Source organism: Ahaetulla prasina, chromosome 7 (assembly GCF_028640845.1).
Source record: "Ahaetulla prasina isolate Xishuangbanna chromosome 7, ASM2864084v1, whole genome shotgun sequence".
NCBI classification, from domain to species: Eukaryota; Metazoa; Chordata; class Lepidosauria; order Squamata; family Colubridae; genus Ahaetulla; species Ahaetulla prasina.
The window spans coordinates 102,427,717-102,449,352 of NC_080545.1; the positions used below are offsets into that span (position 1 = coordinate 102,427,717).

General features: G+C 50.4%; 1 protein-coding gene across 1 annotated transcript in view; it reads left to right on the forward strand.

Moving 5' to 3' along the window:
* The window catches only part of SHANK3 (SH3 and multiple ankyrin repeat domains 3), a 309,563-nt gene that overhangs the window by 90,229 nt on the left and 197,698 nt on the right, over positions 1 to 21,636 (forward strand). Inside the window, 2 exon segments of the mRNA XM_058191734.1 lie at positions 12,849 to 13,052; positions 15,984 to 16,055. Coding sequence (XP_058047717.1) covers positions 12,849 to 13,052; positions 15,984 to 16,055 — 276 coding nt within the window.

A 21,636-nucleotide genomic window follows, 5' to 3' on the forward strand; every position in this document is an offset into this window, starting at 1 on the left:
ATTCTCTTTGTTGCTCTTCTCTGCACTCTTTCCAGAGTCTCAACATCTTTTTTATATCATGGCAACCAAAAAACCCGGCATGCAGTATTCCAAGTGCGATTTCACCAAGACCTTATAAAGTGGTACTAACAAGCGATCTTCATTCTGTCCCTCTGTTGATGCAGCCCAGGATTGCATCGGCTTTTCTGGCAGCTGCCCCGCACGGCTCGCTTACGTTTACACTGCTGGATGACTGAAGGTCCAGAGCATTGAGCAAACCCCACTAATGAGACCATGCTGGGTGGGGAATTCTGGGATCTGAAGGGGCCAAGGCTGGGCGGCCCCGCTCTAAGGCCTCCTCCCTCTGCCCTGGCTGGCCTCAGGTCCAGAGGCTGTGGGGCCTTGTGGGTTTCCTGCTCTGCATTCCCAGAAGACTCAAGAGCCGCTTTAATTGCTTCAGCAAAGCCCCCCTTAATTTCAAGTCTTTTGCCAAGGAGCCTTAATTGTCCAAACTTTTCCCTTTTGTTAACTTGTTAAAACGCCTGCCTTAAATATGCAGTTTTCAGCAACCAGCTTTCTTTGGATTCAGCATTAATTCCACCCCCTTTCCATGAATTAATGATTCTCATTCTCTTCTTGTCCAACCTGAATGTATTCCTTGGGAGCGTTTGAAGCTTCTCCTACATGGTTTCACGCTGGAAGGTCAGTTCTCCCCATACCAGGACAGGTCCTTCAGAGAAGGGGAGGACGGAGGGGGAGATGGCTAGATGGTAGCATCAACACAATGAACGTGAATTTGGACAAACTTTAGGTTACGGTGGAGGACAAAGGGGCCTGGTGTGCTCTGGTCCATGAGAGTCGGACATGACTTAGCAACCGAGCAACAACAGATGGGGAGAAGAAATGCTTTAGATCAGGGGCCCCCAACCCCCAGTCTGTGGATTGGCACTGGGGCCATGCCAGGCTAGAAACTGATCCACACCAACAAGCGAAGTCCCATCCATGGGATGCAGGCTACCACGAAACACTTCCCCCCACCCCCGGTCCACGGAAAAACCTCTCTCCACAGAACCGGTCCCTGGTGCCCCAAAGGTTGACAGTCACTGCTTTAGATCGAGTAAAAGGACTAGCAGAGGAACTGCAACTGAACTTTAAAAAGTGGAATTCTTCCTTTTGAGGTCTAGTGTTATCCAATTTCCTTCCAATGCCTGTTGTTGTTCCTGCAGCCCTGAGTCTTTCGGAAACTCTGTTTTGGAGGATTTAATTCACCCTTTGCAAAATAAGAAGCCTGCTGCTATTATTTAGAGGCATCTGTTAAGTATTCAAGAGGGCAGGACAGGGTTTCAGGACCTGAGCTGTCCAGAGCGTCTGCACAGATGGGAATCTTATCTTGCCCACCAGAAGAACCAGTTCTGGAAAGTCAAAAATAATTCAGCAATAACTATTTCATGAAATAGTTGAAAAGGCCAGCGATGGTCCATCCGGTGAAACGTCAGTCTTCTTGGCCGGTGATTGGCTCACAGATTTCTTCATTAAATTTATACGCTACCCATCTCACTCTGGCAGAGACTCCAAAACGATCAAAAGATTATCCAAAACAAATATAAGCTTTGTTTTAAAACTTGCGCTGTCCATCAGGAGGCGAGAGGGGGGAAGATGGCAAGAAGAGGAAACAAAAGGAGAGAAAAGAAGAAGGAAGGGAAGAGGAGAAAGGAAAATTCATGTGGTTATGGTAGCCAAAAATGATATTAAAGTGTACAGCAGCTTGAGCTTTTGTTCCATTTCCAAACATTTCCAAACTTTTTAGCCAGGGGTCTTCAGTGGGGAAGTCGTTAAGAATTTGGTCTGGTGGATCTTCAGTTTTCCATTTCTTTTGCTCTTCTAAAGTTAGGTAATAGCATTAAATGAAAACAAATTAATTGCAGAGTGCGGTATGAATAAATATGACTCAGCTATTAGTTTAAAAGACTAAAATTCATGTAAATTCTGCCTATTCTTCCCCCTTTTTTTCTTTTTTGCATACGATTGAAAAAGGAGCTTTGGGGAGAGCAGAGCAGGCAGCAGCAAGGGCCAATTTGGCCACAGGCAGAGAGGGACAATTCCTGGCAGCGATGCTCCAGGAGGTTCCTGCCCCTGGTGGTCTAATAGCACGATAGCGATCGCCCTTAGACTTATAGGCCGCTTCACAAGTGCTTTTACAGCCCTCTCTAAGCGGTTTACAGAGTCAGCCTCTGGCTCCTCATTTTACCCACCTCGGAAGGATGGAAGGATGGTGAGATTGGAACTGCCGAATTGTAGTCAGCAGAAGTAGCCTGCAGTTCTGCCCTCTAACAACTGGGCCACCATGGCTCCTGCTGGGGGAACCCTCTCAGTTTTGCAAAGAGCGAGGTTGGGATCTCCCTCCCCAGGGTTGAAATCCAGCAGGTTCTGACAGGTTCTGGAGAACTGGCAGCAGAAATTTTGAGTAGTTCAGAGAACTGGCAAATAGCACCTCTGGCTGGGCCCAGAATGGGGAGGTAATGGAGATTTTGCAATATCCTTCCCCCAGAAGTGGGTAGGGAATGGGGATTTTGCAGTATCCTTCCCCTGGAGTGGGGTGGGAATGGAGGTTTTGCAGTATCCTTCCCCTGCCACACCCACCAAGCCACGCCCACAGAATTGGTAGTAAAAAAATTTGGATTTCACCACTGGATCCCCCCCCACACCTTTTTCTTTCTCAAAAGAAACATTCAGTTTTGGTCGCCACGATGTAAAAAAGATGCTGAGACTCTAGAAAGAGTGCAGAGAAGAGCAACAACGATGATTAGGGGACTGGAGGCTAAAACATATGAAGAACGGTTGCAGGAACTGGGTATGTCTAGTTTAATAAAAAGAAGGACTAGGGGAGACATGATAGCAGTGTTCCAATATCTCAGGGGCTGCCACAAAGAAGATTTGGGGATCAAGCTATTCTCCAAAGCACCTGAGGGTAGAACAAGAAGCAACAGGTGGAAACTAATCAAGGAAAGAAGCAATTTAGAACTAAGGAGAAATTTCCTGACAGCACAATGAATAAGTGGAACAACTTGCCTGCAGAAGTTGTAAATGCCCCAACACTGGAAATTTTGAAGAAGATGTTGGATAACCATCTGTCTGAGATGGTGTAGGGTTTCCTGCCTGGGCAGGGGGTTGGACTAGAAGGCCTCCAAGGTCCCTTCCAACTCTGTTGTTATTATTATTATTAAAAGACAAGCGTGTTGTTGCCCCTTTCACCATCCTGGTCTCCAAAGCCCCTGAAGGCAGGAGAAGAACAAGAAGGATGGAAAGAAACTTCCTAACAGGGAGGGCAATTAACCAGGGGAAGTGCTTCCCTTCCAGAGTTGTGGGGGCTCCGTCACTGGGGGCTTTTAAGAGGAGACTGGACAGCCAGTTGTCTGAAGTGGTCTAGGGTTTCCTGCCGGAATGGGGTTGGACTAGAAGACCTCCGAGGTCCCTTCCAACTCTGTTATTCTGCAATTCTGTAAATCTAAACACAAGACTGATAGGATTTCACCGTGGAAGAGAAAATTAGTGATGAAATAGATGGTCAACCCAAAGGAGTTTTCCAAAAGACAACCAATTTTTTCTTTGGTTTTTTTTTTCCCTTTTGAAGATGTTTCACTTCTCATCCAAGAAGCTTCTTCAGTTCAGAACTGAAGTCTGGGGGGGGGGGGAAAACCAAAAAGTCCAGTTGCCTCTTGAAAAAGCACCTTTGAGACAACCATGACTTGGATGACGGAGAATCTCCAAAAATAATTTCCAGCCACTTGTCTGGAATGGTCTAGGGTTTCCTGTCAGAACAGGGGTTGGACTAGAAGACCTCAGAGGTCCCTCCCATCTCTGTTATTCTGTATTCCTTTGCAACAATTTGCAGGCTACCCCTCTGTGCATCTGGGCCAAATCCGTTGGTCACAGGCACCATCTTGAGGGCACTTTCTGCTTACAGAAATCTGCAGCTCTCCAGAATTACAGCCCAGGATGGGTTTCCTTTCAAGACTAAATGGGATTTCGTGCAATCCTGTTAAAGCATTGTGGTTTTCATGCTCAGCAAAACTAATTCCTGCAAAGCATGATTACACCCCGCACCGACATCTATTCACACACGGAAGCTTTTCTGTGATCTATAGAAGCCGGCTAGGTTTTTTTTTTTTAAGTTCTTTTCTTTTGAGTTTTATTTCACCATCTCAGGTGCTGCAGGAGATTTTCTAGAATCCTTCCCGGTTGGGGATCAGTGAGATCCAAACGCATCCTGCAACAACTCATCCTTTGCATTTTTAAAGCGTTTCTTTCTGCTTCAAAAGAAAGGCGAAAGGGGCCGCAAGGAAGGATGGACAAGCTAACAGGCTGATTGCCTTCTCTAAGGAGGTCCTCATTTTCCAACCTATCCTACAGCCCAAAGATTCCCAGGTAGACCTTCATATTAACCGCATCTTAACCTGCTTAATTTGGGGATGGAGGAATCAACCCCCAAAGTTACCAAATGGGAGGTTGAACCATCTCAATCTTTACTGAATGTGGTGGAGAAACCGTCTCTTCTGGGGGAAGGAGAACATCTCAAGAACAAACAAGCTTCCTGAAATCTTGCAGAATTCCCCTCCCTGCCCCGCCCCGCAGCATTCTAGTATGGTTTGGATAGGAGAACTTTCCATCCGGATGAATTAAGGCACGGGTTAGGGGTTAGGGTTAGGGGTTAGGGTTAGGGGTTAGGGTTAGGGTTGTTAGGGTTAGGGTTGTTAGGATTAGGGTTAGGGATAGGCTTAGTCTTAGTCTTAGGCTGGCTGGCTGGGGGATTCTGAGACTTGAAGTCCACAGGTCTTAAGGTTGCCAAGGTTGGACACCCCTGAGTGGGAGCAGTGATTTCTCTTCTGATGCTGCTTTAAGGGCCCCCCACCATCCTCACCCTTAACATGCCCCTTTCCTGTGGATTCACCACCTTGAGGGTCTTTATGCTGGGCCTGCAGCCCTATAAGGACCCCTCATCCACCATTGGATTATGGCCTCTTGAGGTCTTGAAGGAAGGCCAGAATGGTTGGAGGGTCCCATCGGCCCTCCAGGGCAGAATGAGCCCTGGGTGGAGGAGCAGTGAGCAAGTCTAGCTGGCTCCAGACAATTGGCATTGCCCCCTGCAACTCTTCTGCCAACCTGGCTGGATTTCCCCGGATAGTTCTTGGGCGCTCTCCAGAAATCCCACTGGGTCTTCCCAGGAGCTGTTGTCTGCAGGAGGCCGAGTCCTGTTCTGGCTCCCCGTGAATGCCGGTTGGACTCTGAAGGAAGAAAGGTTGGCACCAGGCAAGTCCTGGGAAGCGGCCAGCCAAAGCACCGGGTGATCCAGAATGGGGTCCAAACCGGCTGGTGGAGGGGGAGAGATGCCAGCTTGGGAGAAGGGGGAAAGGGGGCCTTGGGTCCAGGTCCATGGGCAGAAAAGCTGTGTGGTCTTTCCAGTCCAGGAAGGCAACCAAAGTGTTCCTACAGGGTCTGTGAAGGGTCTCCGTCACCCTCGTCTCAAGGCTCTCCAAACTTGGCACCTTTAAGTCTTGTGGACTTCGGCCCCCAGGATTCCCCAGCCAGCATTCTGGGAATTGAAGTCCACAAATCTAAAAGTTGCCAAGCTTGGAGACCCCAATCCAGATCATGGTTGCCCCAAAGGTGCTTTTATTTTAAAGGCAACTGAACTTCATGAGTTTTCTTTAAGACGTTTCGCTTCTCATCCAGTTCTGAAGTTTGAGCTGAAGAAGCTTCTTGGATGAGAAGCGAAACGTTTAAAAAAAAACTCATAACGACCCATTGCCTTTATAATAAAAACACCTTTGGGTGCTTATATAAGGAGATAATTGTAGTCCTCACTTAGCAACCATTCAAAATTATGACAGGCCTCCAAAAAGGATCTCTTACCCCTCAGATTGCTGTTCCAATGTCCCCTCCCCCCAGTCGCGGGATTGCACTTTTGAGCCTTTGCAATTTGTCTGACTGCAATTTACAATTTTTTTTCCTGTTGGCTGGAAACGGGTGTTTCTTTTCAGTTTTCAGCAAAGGAAACACCCATTGGGAACACTGAGTTCACTTTATAACCTCCGCGTTTGCTTAACGACGACTCTCCCAAAAGTGCTTTTTCAAGAAGCCACTGGACTTTTTATGTTTTTCCTTGAAGACGTTTCGCTTCTCATCCAAGATGCTTCTTCCATTTTGACTGGATAGTGGAGAATGGAAGGATTCCTGTTCTTTGCAGTCATCTGGTCATTTGCGCTCTTTCTGAGGCCACTTGGAGGTTTATCTGTGCCGTGACCGGAATGACTGGGAATCTGCATAGACACTGAACAACTGTTGGGAGAAAAAAAAGGTGTAAAATTGGGTGTGGTCATACGATGACCTGCTTAAGGACCAGCATGACTTACAGCCATAATTCTGGCTCAACTGGCTGTAATAAGTGGAGGGCTAAAAAGTCAGGCCACTCGTTTAAACTCTGCCTGGGTGGGGAGGCAGCTGTCCCAGTCCTTTCTAGAGCTCTTCCCCACGGCCTCTCCCCACCCCTTAGCTGCCCAGCCAACACCCCACCAGGTTCCCAGCGTGGCTGGCTGGGGAATTCTGGGAGCTGAAGCCCACCCATCTTAAAGTGGCCAAGGTTAAGAAACACGTCTCAAAATTTCAGTTGTGCAGTCCTGATACTTTGGCCATCGTTTCTGTTCCCTCCCTTCTGTTTGTTCTTCACCTCTAAGTAAGATTTGGCTTCTTGAAGCTCTGCAACGATGGACTTATTGTGTCCTGGATGTTCATCTGGACTTGGAAGTCCCGAAAGAGGTTTTCATGGTCATTCAGTGCCCCTCTTTCACCGTAATGGTCGAGACTCTCCAGTCCACATTGTGTCTCCTAACGTGATCTGGGCAAATTTGCCACAGCCGCTGATTAGGAGGTCCACAACCTTGTCTCTCTCTTGTCGTGGTCGACGTGCGTTGTTGTGTCCAGCTTTCTCAACTTCTGTTTTAAGGCATCTGTGGCTTGTGTCTCTTCTCCTGCTGCAAATATTACTCCTTCTGCTTCTTTCCGAGGGAGCCAATCTGGAGCTGCTGCCAATTTTTCTTACTCTTCACCTTGCCTCCTATTTATTTTGGGTATGAAACAGGCAGAAGTTGTTCTTGTTATGCTTTTAGAAAATGCTCGTTTTCTACCGAGGGTTGGTCCTTTTCCCAAGCAGCCGCACCTTGCAAAGGGGGGGGGGTGAGAGCAGCTGGGACTTCATCTCCTCCTCCTCCTCCTCCTCCTCTTCTTTCTCCTCCTTCTCTTCCTCTTCCTCCCACCCTGATGCTGCATGGAGGCTGGAGCTCTGCTTCTCTCCCTTTGATGCTCTGGATCCGTCAGGCTGTCCTTCGGGAGACTTGGAGGGAGCTCAGCTCCATCCACTTTGGCCTCCAGGGGTTACGGCAAACACTAGGCCGGCCAGTCGGGGGAGAGGCCGTGGCAAAGTTGGTGGCCTTCAGGGCTGCAAATTAAAACACTTCCTGTCTAATCCATTGTTGGCCTCTCAAATCTCATAAAGTAGTATTATGGTTGCTTAATCTATCAGCCAGGTGTTGAGACTGGATTTAACATTTTTATCCAGTCCTTCCCAAAGACCTGGGATAGGCAAATGTGGATGTTTTGGAGTGTTAGGGGTCTAGTCGCAGGATGTAAGCTGTTTTGAGTCAAGTTGCCTTTTGCAATTGACTGAGGGTAAATTTGTCAATGCCAGTGAGATTCAAATGGTGCTCCAGATGTTTCTGGAGGCACCTATTACTATTGGTCTACCTTTGTTTTCTTTTCCCACAATCGTTCTATTTCTGTTCAAAGGTCTTTATATTTTGTGACCTTCTGTAGTTCTTTTTCTACTATTCTGCTGCCTCCCAGTACTGCTGTATCCACTATCTAGACTTTTTGTCTTTCTTATTGACAACTGTTAAAGTCCAGTGTGTTGTGTGGCAGGTGCTTGTCTGTTTAAATTCCAAAGTCCCAGAGCAGTTTAGCGGCTTCATTTTCTGTCATTTTCTCTGTTTTATGGTCCCACCAATTCTTGCCTGCAGGCAGATGGTATTTCTTGCAGATCTTCCAGTGCACCATTGTTGTTACTTTGTCACGCCATTGCTTGTCGTCAGTTGGGGCGATCTTCAGGCAGCAGATACGCCAGGCGGTTCCCTGTTTCTGCAGCTTCTTTGCATAGGCGGCACTTACTGTCTGTTGGTATCTTCTCACTTCTGGCTTTGTATGCATTTGGTCAGAAGAAGCCCCGGGTCTCTTTCTTCACCTTTCCTCCTCTCAGCCATTGCCAGGTCTTGTTATGATCTGCCTTCCCTGCTATTTTTTGTTAATGTCTTGGCCATTGTCTTCCCGTGTCTCGTTTTTCTTCTTCATTAGGTCTTTCTTGTAGGCCAGTTTGGTTTCTCCGTAGGTCTTCTAATAATAGCCGAGACCTTTTCAGGAGGAGGAAGCTTTCAAGACAAGACTGGACAGCCACTTGTCTGGAATGGTACAGGGTCTCCTGCTTGAGCAGGGGGTTGGACTAGGTGACCTCCGAGGCCCCTTCTGATTGTGTTATTCTGCTGTCTTCATTCTAGAGCTAAGGACAAGGTGCCAAGCTCAACTAGTCAGTCTGAGCGTTGGTTGAGGGGCCGGTCATGTGGCAAACAATGGCCCCGTTTTTCATATTTATTCCACTTGGTTTTCAGTGGATTTCTAGCACAAAGGCCTCTGAGAATCTATCGGTGCCCATTCAGAGAAATGTCAGCGCACGTATCAAAATGTCAGGACGTGGCTTTGCTCGCAGCGGCACGCCGGCCTCACATATGGCCGGGCCTGAGCCGTGTTTACTCAGGGGCCGGCAACCTCTGTGCCAAATCGGTCTTCGGCCAACAGGCCTTTTTCCGCTGGAGTGGATGTGGAGTGATGCCGTCAGACAGCCGGTATTCTCCTGATTATTCTTTCAATTTACATCTCGCCTTCCTACCCAGATGGCAGTGAGTCAACTTGGGTGGGACCGAAAATATTTTTCTTCACGCAATGCAGAATAACCCCAATATGTCTGAGGTGTTTGGGTAGGTTGAGATATGTTTACGAATGAGATCAGGCTGCATCCTCTCCCCTGGTTTATTCCGCTTCTGTGCAAAATATGCATTAAGGGGAGATGCGTTGGAAGAAGGCGTGCCTGGAAATGAACCTGTTTCAAAGTTCATCGCCAAAACTGGACACCTCGGTCACGTTGGATCAGGGCTCTGCCCCCCAGGACTTCTGGAGGGAAGCCCTTCCACTGGTTGGTTCTTCTCGCTGCCAGGAAGTTTCTCCCTAGTTCCAGGTTGCTTCTCTCCTTGGTTAGTTTCCATCCGTTCCTTCTTGTCCTGCCTTCAGGTGCTTTGGAGAATTGGTTGACACCCCCCCTCCTCTTTGTGGCAGCCCCTCAAGTATTTGAAAGACCACTATCATGCCCCCCTAGTCCTTCTCTTCATTAAACCAGACACGCCCAATCCCTGCAACTGTTCTTCGTATGTTTTATCCTCCAGTCCCCAAACCATCTTTGTTGCTCTTCTCTGCTCTCTTTCCAGAGTCTCAACATCTTCTTTTGGCTAGCAAAACTGGATGCAATGTTCCAAGTGTGGCCTTATCAAAGCCTTATAAAGTGGCACAACTGCTTCGTTATGTCTTGGTAAGACCACATTGGAATATTGATAGTTGAGGAGAGATAGTAGATAACTGGTAGATAACTGGTGAAAAGTAGAGTGTGGAAATGGCCCGGCTGATCAAGAAGGGTGTGGGGTAACTGACAGCTCATTTGAGGGTGTTTCTCCACATTTTTCCCCTGTCAACCCCACTCCCTGCTTTTCCTCTTCTTCTATAGAGGTGATGAGTGTCCTCAGCTAGCAAGCCTCTGCATTATTCATTTTCCTCCTGAATTCAGAGTTTGCTCGCTCTCTTGCTGTTCTGAGCTTTCAATCTATAGATCTCTCTCTCTCTCTCTGAGTTTCTTTGATAAAGCAGCAACCAAGCTTAAGGAGAGATGCAATTTTCTTGCTGGGCATCCGTCAGCCCTAAACATCAGAAGGAGGGCCCAGATTCAGCCCTCGCCTGGCACAGGGTGAGGAACGATTTCTCAGGGAAGGGGTAAAGAGGAAGGGGGCTGTTTGTTTGTTTGTTTGTTTGTTTGTTTGTTTGTTTGTTTGTTTGTTTTAGGGGTTTAATGGTTGATGCCAACACATGGAATTGCATCCCATTAGCAATCTCCAGGCAGAGCAAATTCTCCAGAAGATGGAAGAATCCTTGAACCAGAATAACGGAGCAGAATAAACAGAGTTGGAAGGGGCTGTTCTGACCCAGCTCCCCAAACAGGACAAACCCTCTGTAGTTGATGCAATAATTCCTTTATTAGGAGCTCCAGCAGCCCCGACAAAAGTTTCTCTCTCACTGCAGGCTAACAAGTCTGTCTGGCAGGGAGATGAGTAGTTATCTGCCCCACCTATTCATCTCTGCCCTCTGCCTTTTATCCCCAGAGCTAGGGTGGGGCTTTGCTAGCAGCGGTGGCTCTTCCGTCCCAAGGACCGGCCCATAGATTCCCACAGTTCTCCTCTCCTCTGTTTTCTGCGCATCCTCACATCAGACACTGGACCCAGCTGTTCCTCCTCTTCCTCATCAGCCACCTCCAGACCTGGGGGCTGTTGACTCTCCATCTGAGGGCTGATGGATGGCCCAGGCTCCATCTCTGTCTCTCTCTCTCTGCCAGCTCCATTCCCTCTTCCTCCTGGGAGCTCTCAGGTTGTCTTGAGGCTGATCCTGAGTCCCACGCCTCCTCCTCCTCTGATTCGGATGCTGGAAGGGGCCGGTGGCCAACGGGCCACAACAGGGACCTTGGAGGTCCTCTAGTCCAATTAAGCAGGAGGGCCTATAATACCAGGAGTCTCCAACCTTGGACCTTGGAACTTGAAGACTTGTGGACTGGGAGTTAGAGTCCACAAGTCTTAAAGTTCCCAAGATTGGATATTCTTATTCCATACCATTCCATGCAAGTGACTTCTTAAAAAATCTCCAGTGTTGGAACATCCACAACTTCTGAAGGCAAGCCATTCCAGTAAGGAATTGTTCTTGCTGTCAGGAAATATCAGGGCATATTCCAAGTGTTGCCCCATATAAAGAACATTGCAGCAATCCAGACGGGTGCAGAGAACAGCTGCTCAGTCCATCTGGCTCCACAGAAGCTTCAGCTGTACATTTCCATATTTCTGAATTTTGTCTTCTGGAGAGAGCGAGAGCCTTGTACTCACCCAAATTAGCTGCCCGGTTTCTGGGGGTGCACCCCCAACCCCCACCCGCCCCACAACACACACACACAAAAAATAATGACACACGTCCACTCCCTTCTGAGACAGGCAGCAAAACCCATTCGGGGTCAGTGCACAAAGTTGTAGCCTCTTACAAATTCTGTGTTTGTGTGCAGAGCACGTGGCCTTTGCTTTTCAATCAAAATTGTAAATTAAATTGTATCTGAGGTTTTTATATCCCTTGAGTCACCATGTGTGAAGAGGCGGCAACATAAATTTCCTAAAATAATAAATAAATAAAAGTGGGACCTGAATTTCTGGGGCTAAGCCAGGCGGTTGTTATGTCACTTGTGCCCGATTTGAAGACATTATTTTTTTGGCATGGCTGTTAAGTGAAACATTGCAGCTATTAAGCGAATCCGGCTTCCCCCATTGACTTCGCGTGTCGGAAAGCCGCTTGGGAAAGTTGTCGATGGAGATTATGCAATGATGATGATAATAATGCTGCAACCATCATTTTATTTATTTTTCACATTTTTGAACCACGTGCCTCCTTCGGAGAGGGATTCTGGGCAGCATACGAATAAAATATTGTAACGTAAAAACTGTACATGAAACTTTAAATCACATTGTGACCGGCTTTAAGCTCAGGGCATTCACACAACTCCAGTCTCTGACTTTTTTTCTTCTTCGTATAAACAAGGCTGAGCTTCGGTGGTTAGATGGCCCAGATGTTGGTACAGGTAGTCCTCGACTTACAACCACAACTGCTGTTACTAAATGAGACATTTGTTAAGTGAGCTTTGCCCCCTTTCTTGCCACAATTGTTGTTAAGCTGCCAATTTAGTCACTTAGTTGTTAAGTGAATCTGGTTTCCCCACTGACAAAAGGCTCCAGACACAACAACGGTCATAAATGCAAACCTTTGGATGCCAAGCGTCCAAAGTTTGCCCTCGTGACCGCCGGGACGCTGCAAAGGTCATAACTTAATAAGGGCCGTGGATACCTCAGGCTGTTAGGAGCCTGTTATTAGAACACAATAGCCTGCAGGTTCAAGCCCGGCCCAAGGTTGACTCAGCCTTCCATCCTTTATAAGGTAGGTAAAATGAGGACCCAGATTGTTGGGGGGGCAATAAGTTGACTTTGTAAATATACAAATAGAATGAGACTATTGCCTTATACACTGTAAGCCGCCCTGAGTCTTCGGAAAAGGGCGGGATATAAATGTAAATAAATAAATAAAATAAAAATAAAATAAATAACTGCAAAAAACGGTTATAGGTCACAATTTTTCAGTGCTGTTGTAGCTTTGGACTGTCGTAAGTTGAGGGTTATCTGTGTCTGAATATAGATCTTTTTAACGTTCCTATTTTCTTGCAGTATTTTTTTTAATGCAGGGGAAATGTGAATATATCCTGCAGATCCACTGAACGATACGCCAGGTGCCGAGCGAACGTAGATGAGATTTCAGATAGTTTGGCCTTTCAATGCGCCTGCCCGTTCCAGCTGTGCTGGGCTGTGGCCCTCCTGCCTGGACGGCTTCTGACGCTTCCCCCCTGGCTTGTCTCCCTCCCTCCACAGAAGTGTCTGCGGCTGAACCCCGATGTCCCCATCTGGACCTCCAAGCAGCGCATCCTTTGCACCCTGAACCACAGCCTGAAGGACGTCCTCAACTATGGCCTCTTCCAGCCGGCCTTCAACGGCCGGGCGGGGAAGTTCCTGGATGAAGAGCGGCTGCTGAGGGAGTACCCCCTGAATCCGGACACCCCGGTCCCTTACCTGGAGGTACCTGCGGGCACGGCCCAGTTCAGGGGTGGCCCTCCCCACTTAGCAAGCTCTGGGTCCCCTCCCCCGGCTGGACTCACCTGCCCCGAATCCAACAGGCCCCTTGTCCTGGGCTCAGCAGCTCTGTGGTGCTCCGAGGGAGGATGGCGTTGGAAAGGGGCCTTGGCTGGTAGGGAGGTGGGGTCTGAGTGGTGCATTGCTGGGAGACTGAAGGGGAGACACCCACCCCCCAACTCAAAGCCCAGGGAACCGGCCGTGCAAGGTCAGGGGTCCTATAAGCAGGGATGGGGTGATGGGGTCCTTGGTCCACTCTGAGCTTGGTGGGCTTCTTGCAGGACCCAAGCTCGGTAACATCAAGAGGGCTAGAAGGAGAGGAGGACTGTGGGGGTCTTGGTGCCCTCTGAACCTGGTTCTTTTCATGCAGACATTTCATGACCTACCTAGGTAACACCATCAGGTTTAGAAGGAAGTGGGACATGCGGAGGGGAGGAGGAGAAGGAGGAAGAGGAGGCCATGGAATCCTTCTTGCTCTCTGAGCTTGATTATTCTTGTAAACGTTTCATTACCAAAGGAGGAAGCATCCTCAGCACTAGTGAGCTCCGAGATGGCCAATGCAAGGAAACCGCCAAGTTCAGGGAGCACCAAAGACCCCTCAGTTCAACCCTGAGCTCCTCTGAAGTTGGGACCATCCTGGGGCCAGGAGGGTTCTTCCCTGGGGGATTCTGCAGTGCTCACAGCCCCCACCGGCCCATCCGCACAGACAGCTCAGGGGTCAGAAACCCTGCAGGAATCCCAGGCTCCTGGGGGCTGGGAACGGTGCTGGGGGGCTCCTGGGGGGGGCGAGCCCTGCACCCGGGGATCAGGCAGCTGCCCACACAGCCTCCCCTGAGTCAAGCCGAGGTCCGGTTGTGCTGCCTTCAGCCGGATCTTGAGGTGGGCTGCCCAGGGGAGCCAGGCTTCAGTCGCAAGGAAAGAAACAGGTCACCTGCCCAGGCAGGGCAGATCTCCTGGCCAAAAGATCTTGTTCCCGATCCCTTGTTTAGGAGGGGTGGGCTCTAAATGGGTCTGCACCAATTTGGCCCCCCCCCCAGACGATGTGGGGCCTCGGGGCTCCAGTTAATTCTCCTGCGGGCTTTCAGCAGCTGTTAAAAAAACCCCCTCTGCAAAACAGAATTTGCACTGAGCCCCAGCAGAGCTGCACCTTGGAGCTGTGTGGCGAGTTGCACAATCACAGCTCTTGTTGCCAAGGCCCGTAAGGGGCTGCCCCTAGCTACAGCTGTGACTTTCTCCTTATGGGACTCTCTGTCCCTTTCCAAAACCTTCACCCCCTTTCAAGCCCCCCTCCCTGCTTGGGAGGGAATCGCCAGGTGCCTCCTGTAGCCAAAGGGTCCCTAAAGGGCCGATTATTAAGCACCAAATCTCTCCAGGTGCCAATTTCTTCTCAGATTGCCAGCACTCAAAGGTCTCCCCGGCCCAGTGCGGGTTTTCAGTCCTGCTGCAAAACGGCCATTTGGCAGCACGTTAAACTTAGGGAGTGATACCCCCCCCCCCAAGCAGGGAAGGCTGAGCCTCAGAGCGGAGGGCCTGGGAAAGAGCGTTGGAAGGCCTCTGAGGTGCTCCGTCCCTCTTCTGCTCCAGCCACCTTCTGAGATTTTGAAGATCTTACTCGCACGTGGGAGATCTAAAATCTCGCTTCTCCAGGGGAAAGCTGGGCTCCCGGAAGTAAGTTCTGCAAATTGCCTTACGCGGGCTTGCAAGAACACCCAGGAGAGGCAGGGGATGGCTCCATGTGCCACCATCAAGATCTGAACATATGTGTCTCCCAAAAGCTTCCCCCAGGCAAACCTACCTTTGTTTATTTTGCTTTATTTCTCTCATTTGCCAATTGTCCTCCACCCAGATTTTTTCCCTGTGAGGTGCACATCTAAATGGGACAAACATTATGTAACTTTAATAGTAGTTTCCAAACTAAGCTGTAGAATCAAACCGAAGTGCCCAAGAGGTGAATAGAGGAGAGCGAGGCTGGAGCCCAGACGGGAGAGTCAGTTACGCAAGAAGGTGTATCAGGGTCCAAGATGTCCGCCCCCCCACCCCCACCCCTGCCCTCCAAAGCCTTCTCGGCTGTTCATTGTGGCTTCCATGAATGAGCATATCAGAGAGAGAGGGAGGGAGAGAAAGAGAATATGGATGATGGATGATAGGTAGGTAGATAAAGTTGATAGATTTGTTTTATTGTTTTATTAAATTTATATTCTACTTATCTTGTAGTCATGCAATTCTGGGGGAGAGAGAAGGAGGGAGGGAGAATGAGAAAGAGATGAGGAGGAGGATAGGATAGGATAGGATAGGATAGGGAGATGGATGAAAGATGGATGGATGGATGGAGAGAGAGAGAGGGAGGGAGGGAGGGAGGGAGGGAGATAGAGAGAGACAGACAGACAGACAGACTGGCTGAGGAATGAGAAATTCTGGCTCAGGAATTCTAGGAGTTGAAGTCCACAGGTCTTAAAGGGTCCCTAGTTGCCCACCTTGGCCAAAGGGACACGACAGCCTGGAGCCCAGGGTCGGTCCTGTTGATTAGCTGTGTTTCACAGCTGCCGCGCTTGTTGGCGTGGCCTGACCTTCCCATAGCCTTGAGAAAGGGACGTCCGTGGGGGTGCCAGCAGTGGGGTGGAGGGCTGCAGCCGGGCTGGGACGGTGTGATTGATTGAATCAGCGGTCAGCAAACTTTCCATTGACCAGCAGCCCAAATCTCTGGAAGCTCCAGAAGAGCAGACGGCCAGAAGCAGCCCCGGAGGGCGAAAGAGCCCAGCTCCGACTCTCCCTGGGTGGGCAGCCTTGGGGCTGGAGTCACGGGGCCCAATCGATGAAGCTTTGACCGATGCCCAGGCTGGCAGCTGATGCTTCTTCCTCCCTTTGCTTCCCATCCAGTTCCGATACAAGAGGCGCGTCTATTCCCAGCCCCTCTTGGATGACAAGCAGTTCGCCAAGCTGCACACAAAGGTAAGCCATCGCCTGGGGGGTGGGGGTGTCTTCTGGCTGCATTTCCCAGCTCAGACTCCAGGGGTGGCTGCAAGCCTTGGGCTTCACCCCACTAGCCCAGGCCAGGAGGACTGTAGGCTGGGCTGAGCTGGGCGTGAGGGACTTCTCCTGGGTTTTCGGTCATCCCTTCCTTGGGGCAGCCAGACCCACTGAAGGGAGCCCCATTTCCAGGGTCAAAAGAGAAGCGATGTCCAGGGGCAAGTGAGATCTTCTGTGCTTCTCTCTGGTCCCACCTTCCTTTCCTTGTGTTACAACACAGAAGGCAGAATAATAGGGTTCAAACGGAGGCCTTCTAGCCCAGCCCCTTCTCCACAGCAGGAGATCTTGTATCATTCAGAAAAGTCTCTTCTTGAAATCCTCCAGTGATGCAGCACCCATGACTTCCATTTTATTGATTAGCATTCCAGGGGTCGGGGGGGGCATGGAGCAGCCTGGGCTGGGGGGCTTTCTGAGGCCTCTCCTCCACTAAGCTCCCCTGGCCGCTGCTTGGTTCTACCTGGGGAAGCTTCTCCTCCTTCATCCGGGGTGTGTGTGTGTATTTAGAACAATAATAGGATTGGAAGGAACCTTGGAGGTCTTCTAGTCCAACCCGCTCCCTGAAGCAGGAGACCCTATACCATTCCGGACTGCCTTTGGACTACTTTGGGATGGGCACACGTGATCATAGAAAAAAATAACCAAGTAACAGAGCTGGAAGGGACCTTGGAGGTCTTCTAGTCCAACCCCTTGCTCAAGCCGGAGATACCGTTCTGGACAAATGGCTCTCTAATCTCCTCTTCAAAACCTCCAGTGTTGGAGTACCCAAAGCTTCTGGTGGCAAGTCGTTCCACTGGTTATCTGACTCCCTGTCAGCTGCTGTGCAAGCTGTCCTTCTTGGTAAAGGCCAGTGGAAGGGGGTCAACCCGCCTTGTTTAACCCGGGCTCCAAGGCCGGAGGGGCGGGAGTTGTTGCTTTTGTCGTGGCTCCCGGTTCCCTCCTTTGTGAGGCAGCACAGGGAGCCTGGGAACTTTTCACCCAGACCAGATGCTGTGATGGCTGCTGTGCAGGGATGCCAAGATGGCGGATGCCAAGCCAGTGGAGGGTCCAGGTGGAGCCTCCAGACCAGCGGGGGAAGTTGGCAGCCAACCTGGCCCTTTTCAAAATGCCCCCTTTCCTCTTGGAGGATCCAGGTGGGCAACACCTCGGGCTTTTCTTTCCATTTGCCTCCAAGGCTGGCGCCAGTAACAAAAGCGACCGGGGACGATCTTGCTGACTCAGCTCGGCCTGGCAATGCTGGCCGTCTATCCGAGGAGAGACATTGACAGGATCCTTCGTCCCGCCCCACGTCTGCCCATTTCCCTTCCTTCAGGAGGCAACCCACTGAAAAGGGTCCAACTGCCCTTGACCAAGCAGGGATTTGGGCCACCGATGGACTTGAAGTGGGAACGTTGAGCCAACTGGAGAGAGACCTTGGACGGCAGGGTCCTTGGGGCCCCTCACGTCTCCTGCGAGCCCAGATCCTGGAGCTGCATAACCCCCACAGCTGCAGGGGGTGGGGCTTTGAGAAGGAGACGGTTCCTGAGGGTCCTTAGAGAAGGCAGGACCCCCAAAGGTACCTGCAGTTTTAAAGTCAACCGCACTTTCTGGTTTTTCTTTTAAGACGTTTCACTTCTCGTCCAAGAAGCTTCTTCAGCTCCGACTTCAGAACCGAAGAAGGTTTTATGGGTGAGAAGTGAAGCATCTGGAAGAAAAATCAGAAAGGCCGGTTGACTTTTGGAGAAAGCGCCTTTGGGGCAGCCACGGCCTGGCTGATTGAGACTCTCCAGGGACCCTTCTCCTGGGCCCGGTCCCTGAGGGAGCCCAGTGTAGCAGAGGGACCTGATTTATTCCAGTTGGCTCCAGGGCTTCCATGGAGACGATTCTTTTGCATTGAGTTAAAATTGCAGAAATTACCAGGGAAAAAACCCCGCTCCCAAACACGTCCCAAGAGGCCACATTTAGCAGTCACGCAAGGCAGGTTTCGCAATATCGGCCGTCCAGATATGCTAACTAGGAAGGTCTTGGAGAGCTGATTAAACTCCTTTTATTAGAGGAGCTTATTAAAGAGACTTTCGTATCGATTTTGAACCAGGCTCTGAGTTGGTTTTCCACAAAGATGTTGCACCAGGTGTGTGTGTGTGTGTGTGTGAAATTATCACAAGTGTATTTTTTTCAGTCTGGTTGCACTTTGAGTTTTTAGGTAGAGAAATATTTGTGGGCTAAACTCGGCTTGATCCACCCAGTGAATTTCTGTCTCTGACAGGACTTTACCTATTTTATCCTGGAATAAAAGGTTGAACTCTACCTTTATTTTTTGATGTGGTTATAAGACAAATCAATTAACAAGCCAGTCTACGCCTCCCACCTGCCCAGCAGATGGAAATGGGGCAGGGGTGAAATGTAAAATTTGTTACTACCGGTTCTGTGGGCGTGGCTTGGTGGGGGGTGGGGTAATGTGACTGGGTGGGCGTGGCCAACTTTTTTTTTTACTTTTAACAGCATTTTTTCTACAACCTCTTCAGCTAAAGAGGTTGTAGAAAAAATGCTTTTAAAAGGCTCCTTTGACGATCCCAGCTGAGTTGCCTGATTGTCAGAGCTTTTTTTTTCTTTTAAAGGCAAAAAAATGCTTTTAAAAGCCTCTGACAATCCCAGCTGAACCACACGATCATCAGTGGCTTTTTTTTTACCTTTAAAAACATTTTTTTCGGCTGAAGAAAAAATGCTTTTAAAAGTAAAAAAACCCTGATGATCATGCAGCTCAGCTGGGCATGGGGTGGGCAGGGATTTTTGCTACCAGTTCTCTGAACCACCTGCCACCATCGCTACAGGATCAGGCAATCTGGTCCGAACCGGGAGCATTTCACCCCTGAAATGGGGTGCCTCCATTAGGCCTGCAGCAAAGGGTCAGCACTGGGGGGTCCCGAGCGCTGGACAGGGGAGCCCCTCTTTTGAGTCTTTCTCTTGCCCTGAGTGGACTTACATCCCCTGCCAAGCCCTCCCTCGCCTGGAGCTCTTGTGGGGCTGAGGTGTGCTAGCCTGAATTCCTGTTGAAAGTGGGAAATGACCGAAAATAAGGCCACCAAAGAATAACATTGACTCTTGCTTTGTGTACTTGAGCAGATCATTGTGCTGCTGGCTTCTTTGGGGTCTTGAGTGGGGTGGACGTGGGGTAGCAGGAGCCAAAGCGTAGCAGGCAGGGACCCCTCCCTCTGTGGCCTTCTGCAGCCCAGGGAGGCTCTGCCGAGAAGAGCAACCAAGACGCTTCAAGGCCTGGATGAAGAAGGGTTGCAGGATTTGGATTTGGCTAGTCTGGAGAAAAGGGGGACATGATAGCAATATTCCAGTATTTGAGGGGCTGTCCCAAAGAAGGGGGGGTCAACCTGAAGACAGGAGAAGAAACAATGGATGGAAACTAATCAAGGAAAGAAGCAACCTGGAATTAAGGAGAAATTTCCTGACAGTGAGGACAATTAAGCGGTGGAACAGAAGCTGCCTCCAGAAATTGTGGGTCTTTCATCACTGGAGGCTTTTAAGAAGAGTCTGGACAGCCATTTATCTGAAACGGTAGAGGGTCTCTTGAGCTGGGGGCTGGGCCAGAAGACCCCCCCCCGCCAGGTCCCTTCCAGCTCTATCCTGATTGATTGCAGCCAGGAGGGAAGGATAATATGGTTGATCCCCCACTGATCCTGCTGACTCGGGGGTCCCCCTCCCCAATTATTCCCAGGGAGTGGGAGGGGCCGGGGGATGCTGCAGACAGCTGGCCGGAGGGGGAAGCCACAGACGGAAAGGGAGGGCAGAGGGATAGGAGAAGAGAAGGGGGAGGCTTGCTGGCCAAGTTGGCTCTGGTGGGATTTGTCCCCGGGGCTGCTGTTTTCTTTGGACGGGATCAAGTCATGGAATGTGTCAGGGTGTGTGTGTGTGTGTTGCTGCGTGTGTGACATCACGAGTGTGTGTCTGTCCGAGTTGTGAGTTGTACGCCCTTTCTGAAGCCTGGGTGGAGAGAGAAGAGGAAGGACGGGGAGATGGGGGCCCATCTGGGAAGAAAGCAGCACAGACTGACGAGGGGGTGGTCCGGCACCAAAAGCAAGGTACCCCTCCTTTCCTCCCCCCCCAGGGGACCCCTTCCTGACCCTGCTGCCTCCCCACTCCTACTTTTGGGTGGCAGGGGGAAGTTAGGGCTGTGCTCTGCTCAGCCCACCTTGTCCTCTGGCTAGTTGGACCGAGCCAAGCTGGGCTGTGCCGTGCAGAATTCACCGGACCAAGGAGAGCCCAGCCAGGTCTCAGCAGCCCCAGCTGCCTTCAAGAGAGGGGCAGGGCTTGGGGGGGGGCTGAGCGGCTGCTGGACAGGCCCTCCGGCCATTTCTGCTCAGCCCTAAAAAGGAGCATGGGCGGGGGGGGGGGGGAAATGCAGAGCGGGGGAGGCTGTGTGCTCATCTGGGAGGGGGAGGGGGAGGCTGAGTGCCATCCTGCGATTCTGCCCACCTCACCAAGCAATCCTAAATGCACCTCCGCTACTCCTCCTCCTGCTGCAAAGGGGTGGGGGTGGACATGTGGACATCCATATGACTCCAAAGTATTCTTGAGTCCCAGGGACCGTCTGGATGAGTCCCTGCAGCTTTTTTGACCCTATTATACCAGAAATGGTTTGCCATTGTCTTCTTCCTAGGGCCGAGAGAGAAGGTCAGCCAGCAAGGCAGGCTTAAAATTCACATTTCTAGTGAATTGTCCTCATTTCTAGCCTGCTGCCTTTGCCTCCCGACACAAAACCGGCTCTTGTTATAGGGATCCTGCTCCCCAAGTTAGGGATACGGACTACCACCTCCATGCTGGGCTAGGGGTCCAGGAGCCACAGCCCCACCGGGAGGGAGGGCTGCACTTTGCAGTCAGATTTATGGGTTGTCCTTATTTAGCGACCACGGCTTGCGGTCTTCCTTCAGTTTTCCTTTGTTTTGCAGACCTGTGAAGGTCGTAAATGCGAAGATTGGTCACAGAGTTACTGTTTCATCATTGCAGTAATGATGAATGGTCAGTAAACGAGGCAGTCACTGAATGAGGACTCCCTATAATTGTTGTTCGTTAGCAGTTTGCTCAAGTGAGGTTGGGCCCTGCGCATGGCAGGTCGACTCATTTGGACACCAGAGACTTTGTATAAAGAACAGAATTGTTTCTTGTGGGTTCCCCCTGCCGGTTTGTTGCAGGATGCATAACCCACCCTTGTCTCCCAACGGTGTTCGGCAGAAATGGGCCCCTGGAAATGGGTGGGACTACAGCGCCCCTAGTTCCCAGCCAGCAAGGCCCCTGGTGTGATGAGCGGCAGTCCAGACACGCTTTGCCTGCTCTCCCTGCCTCGGAGAGGGCAGCCTTTGTGCGTCAGGACATTGATTCCGTGGCCACGGGCGGACGGGGATCGATCACACACACACACACACACACACATTGCTGGCTATCGACCCTCCTGGCTGGCTTTGGGTGGAGTCAGGCAGCTCCTCCAGTCGGTCTCCGGGAGGCCCAAAGACGTTGGCTT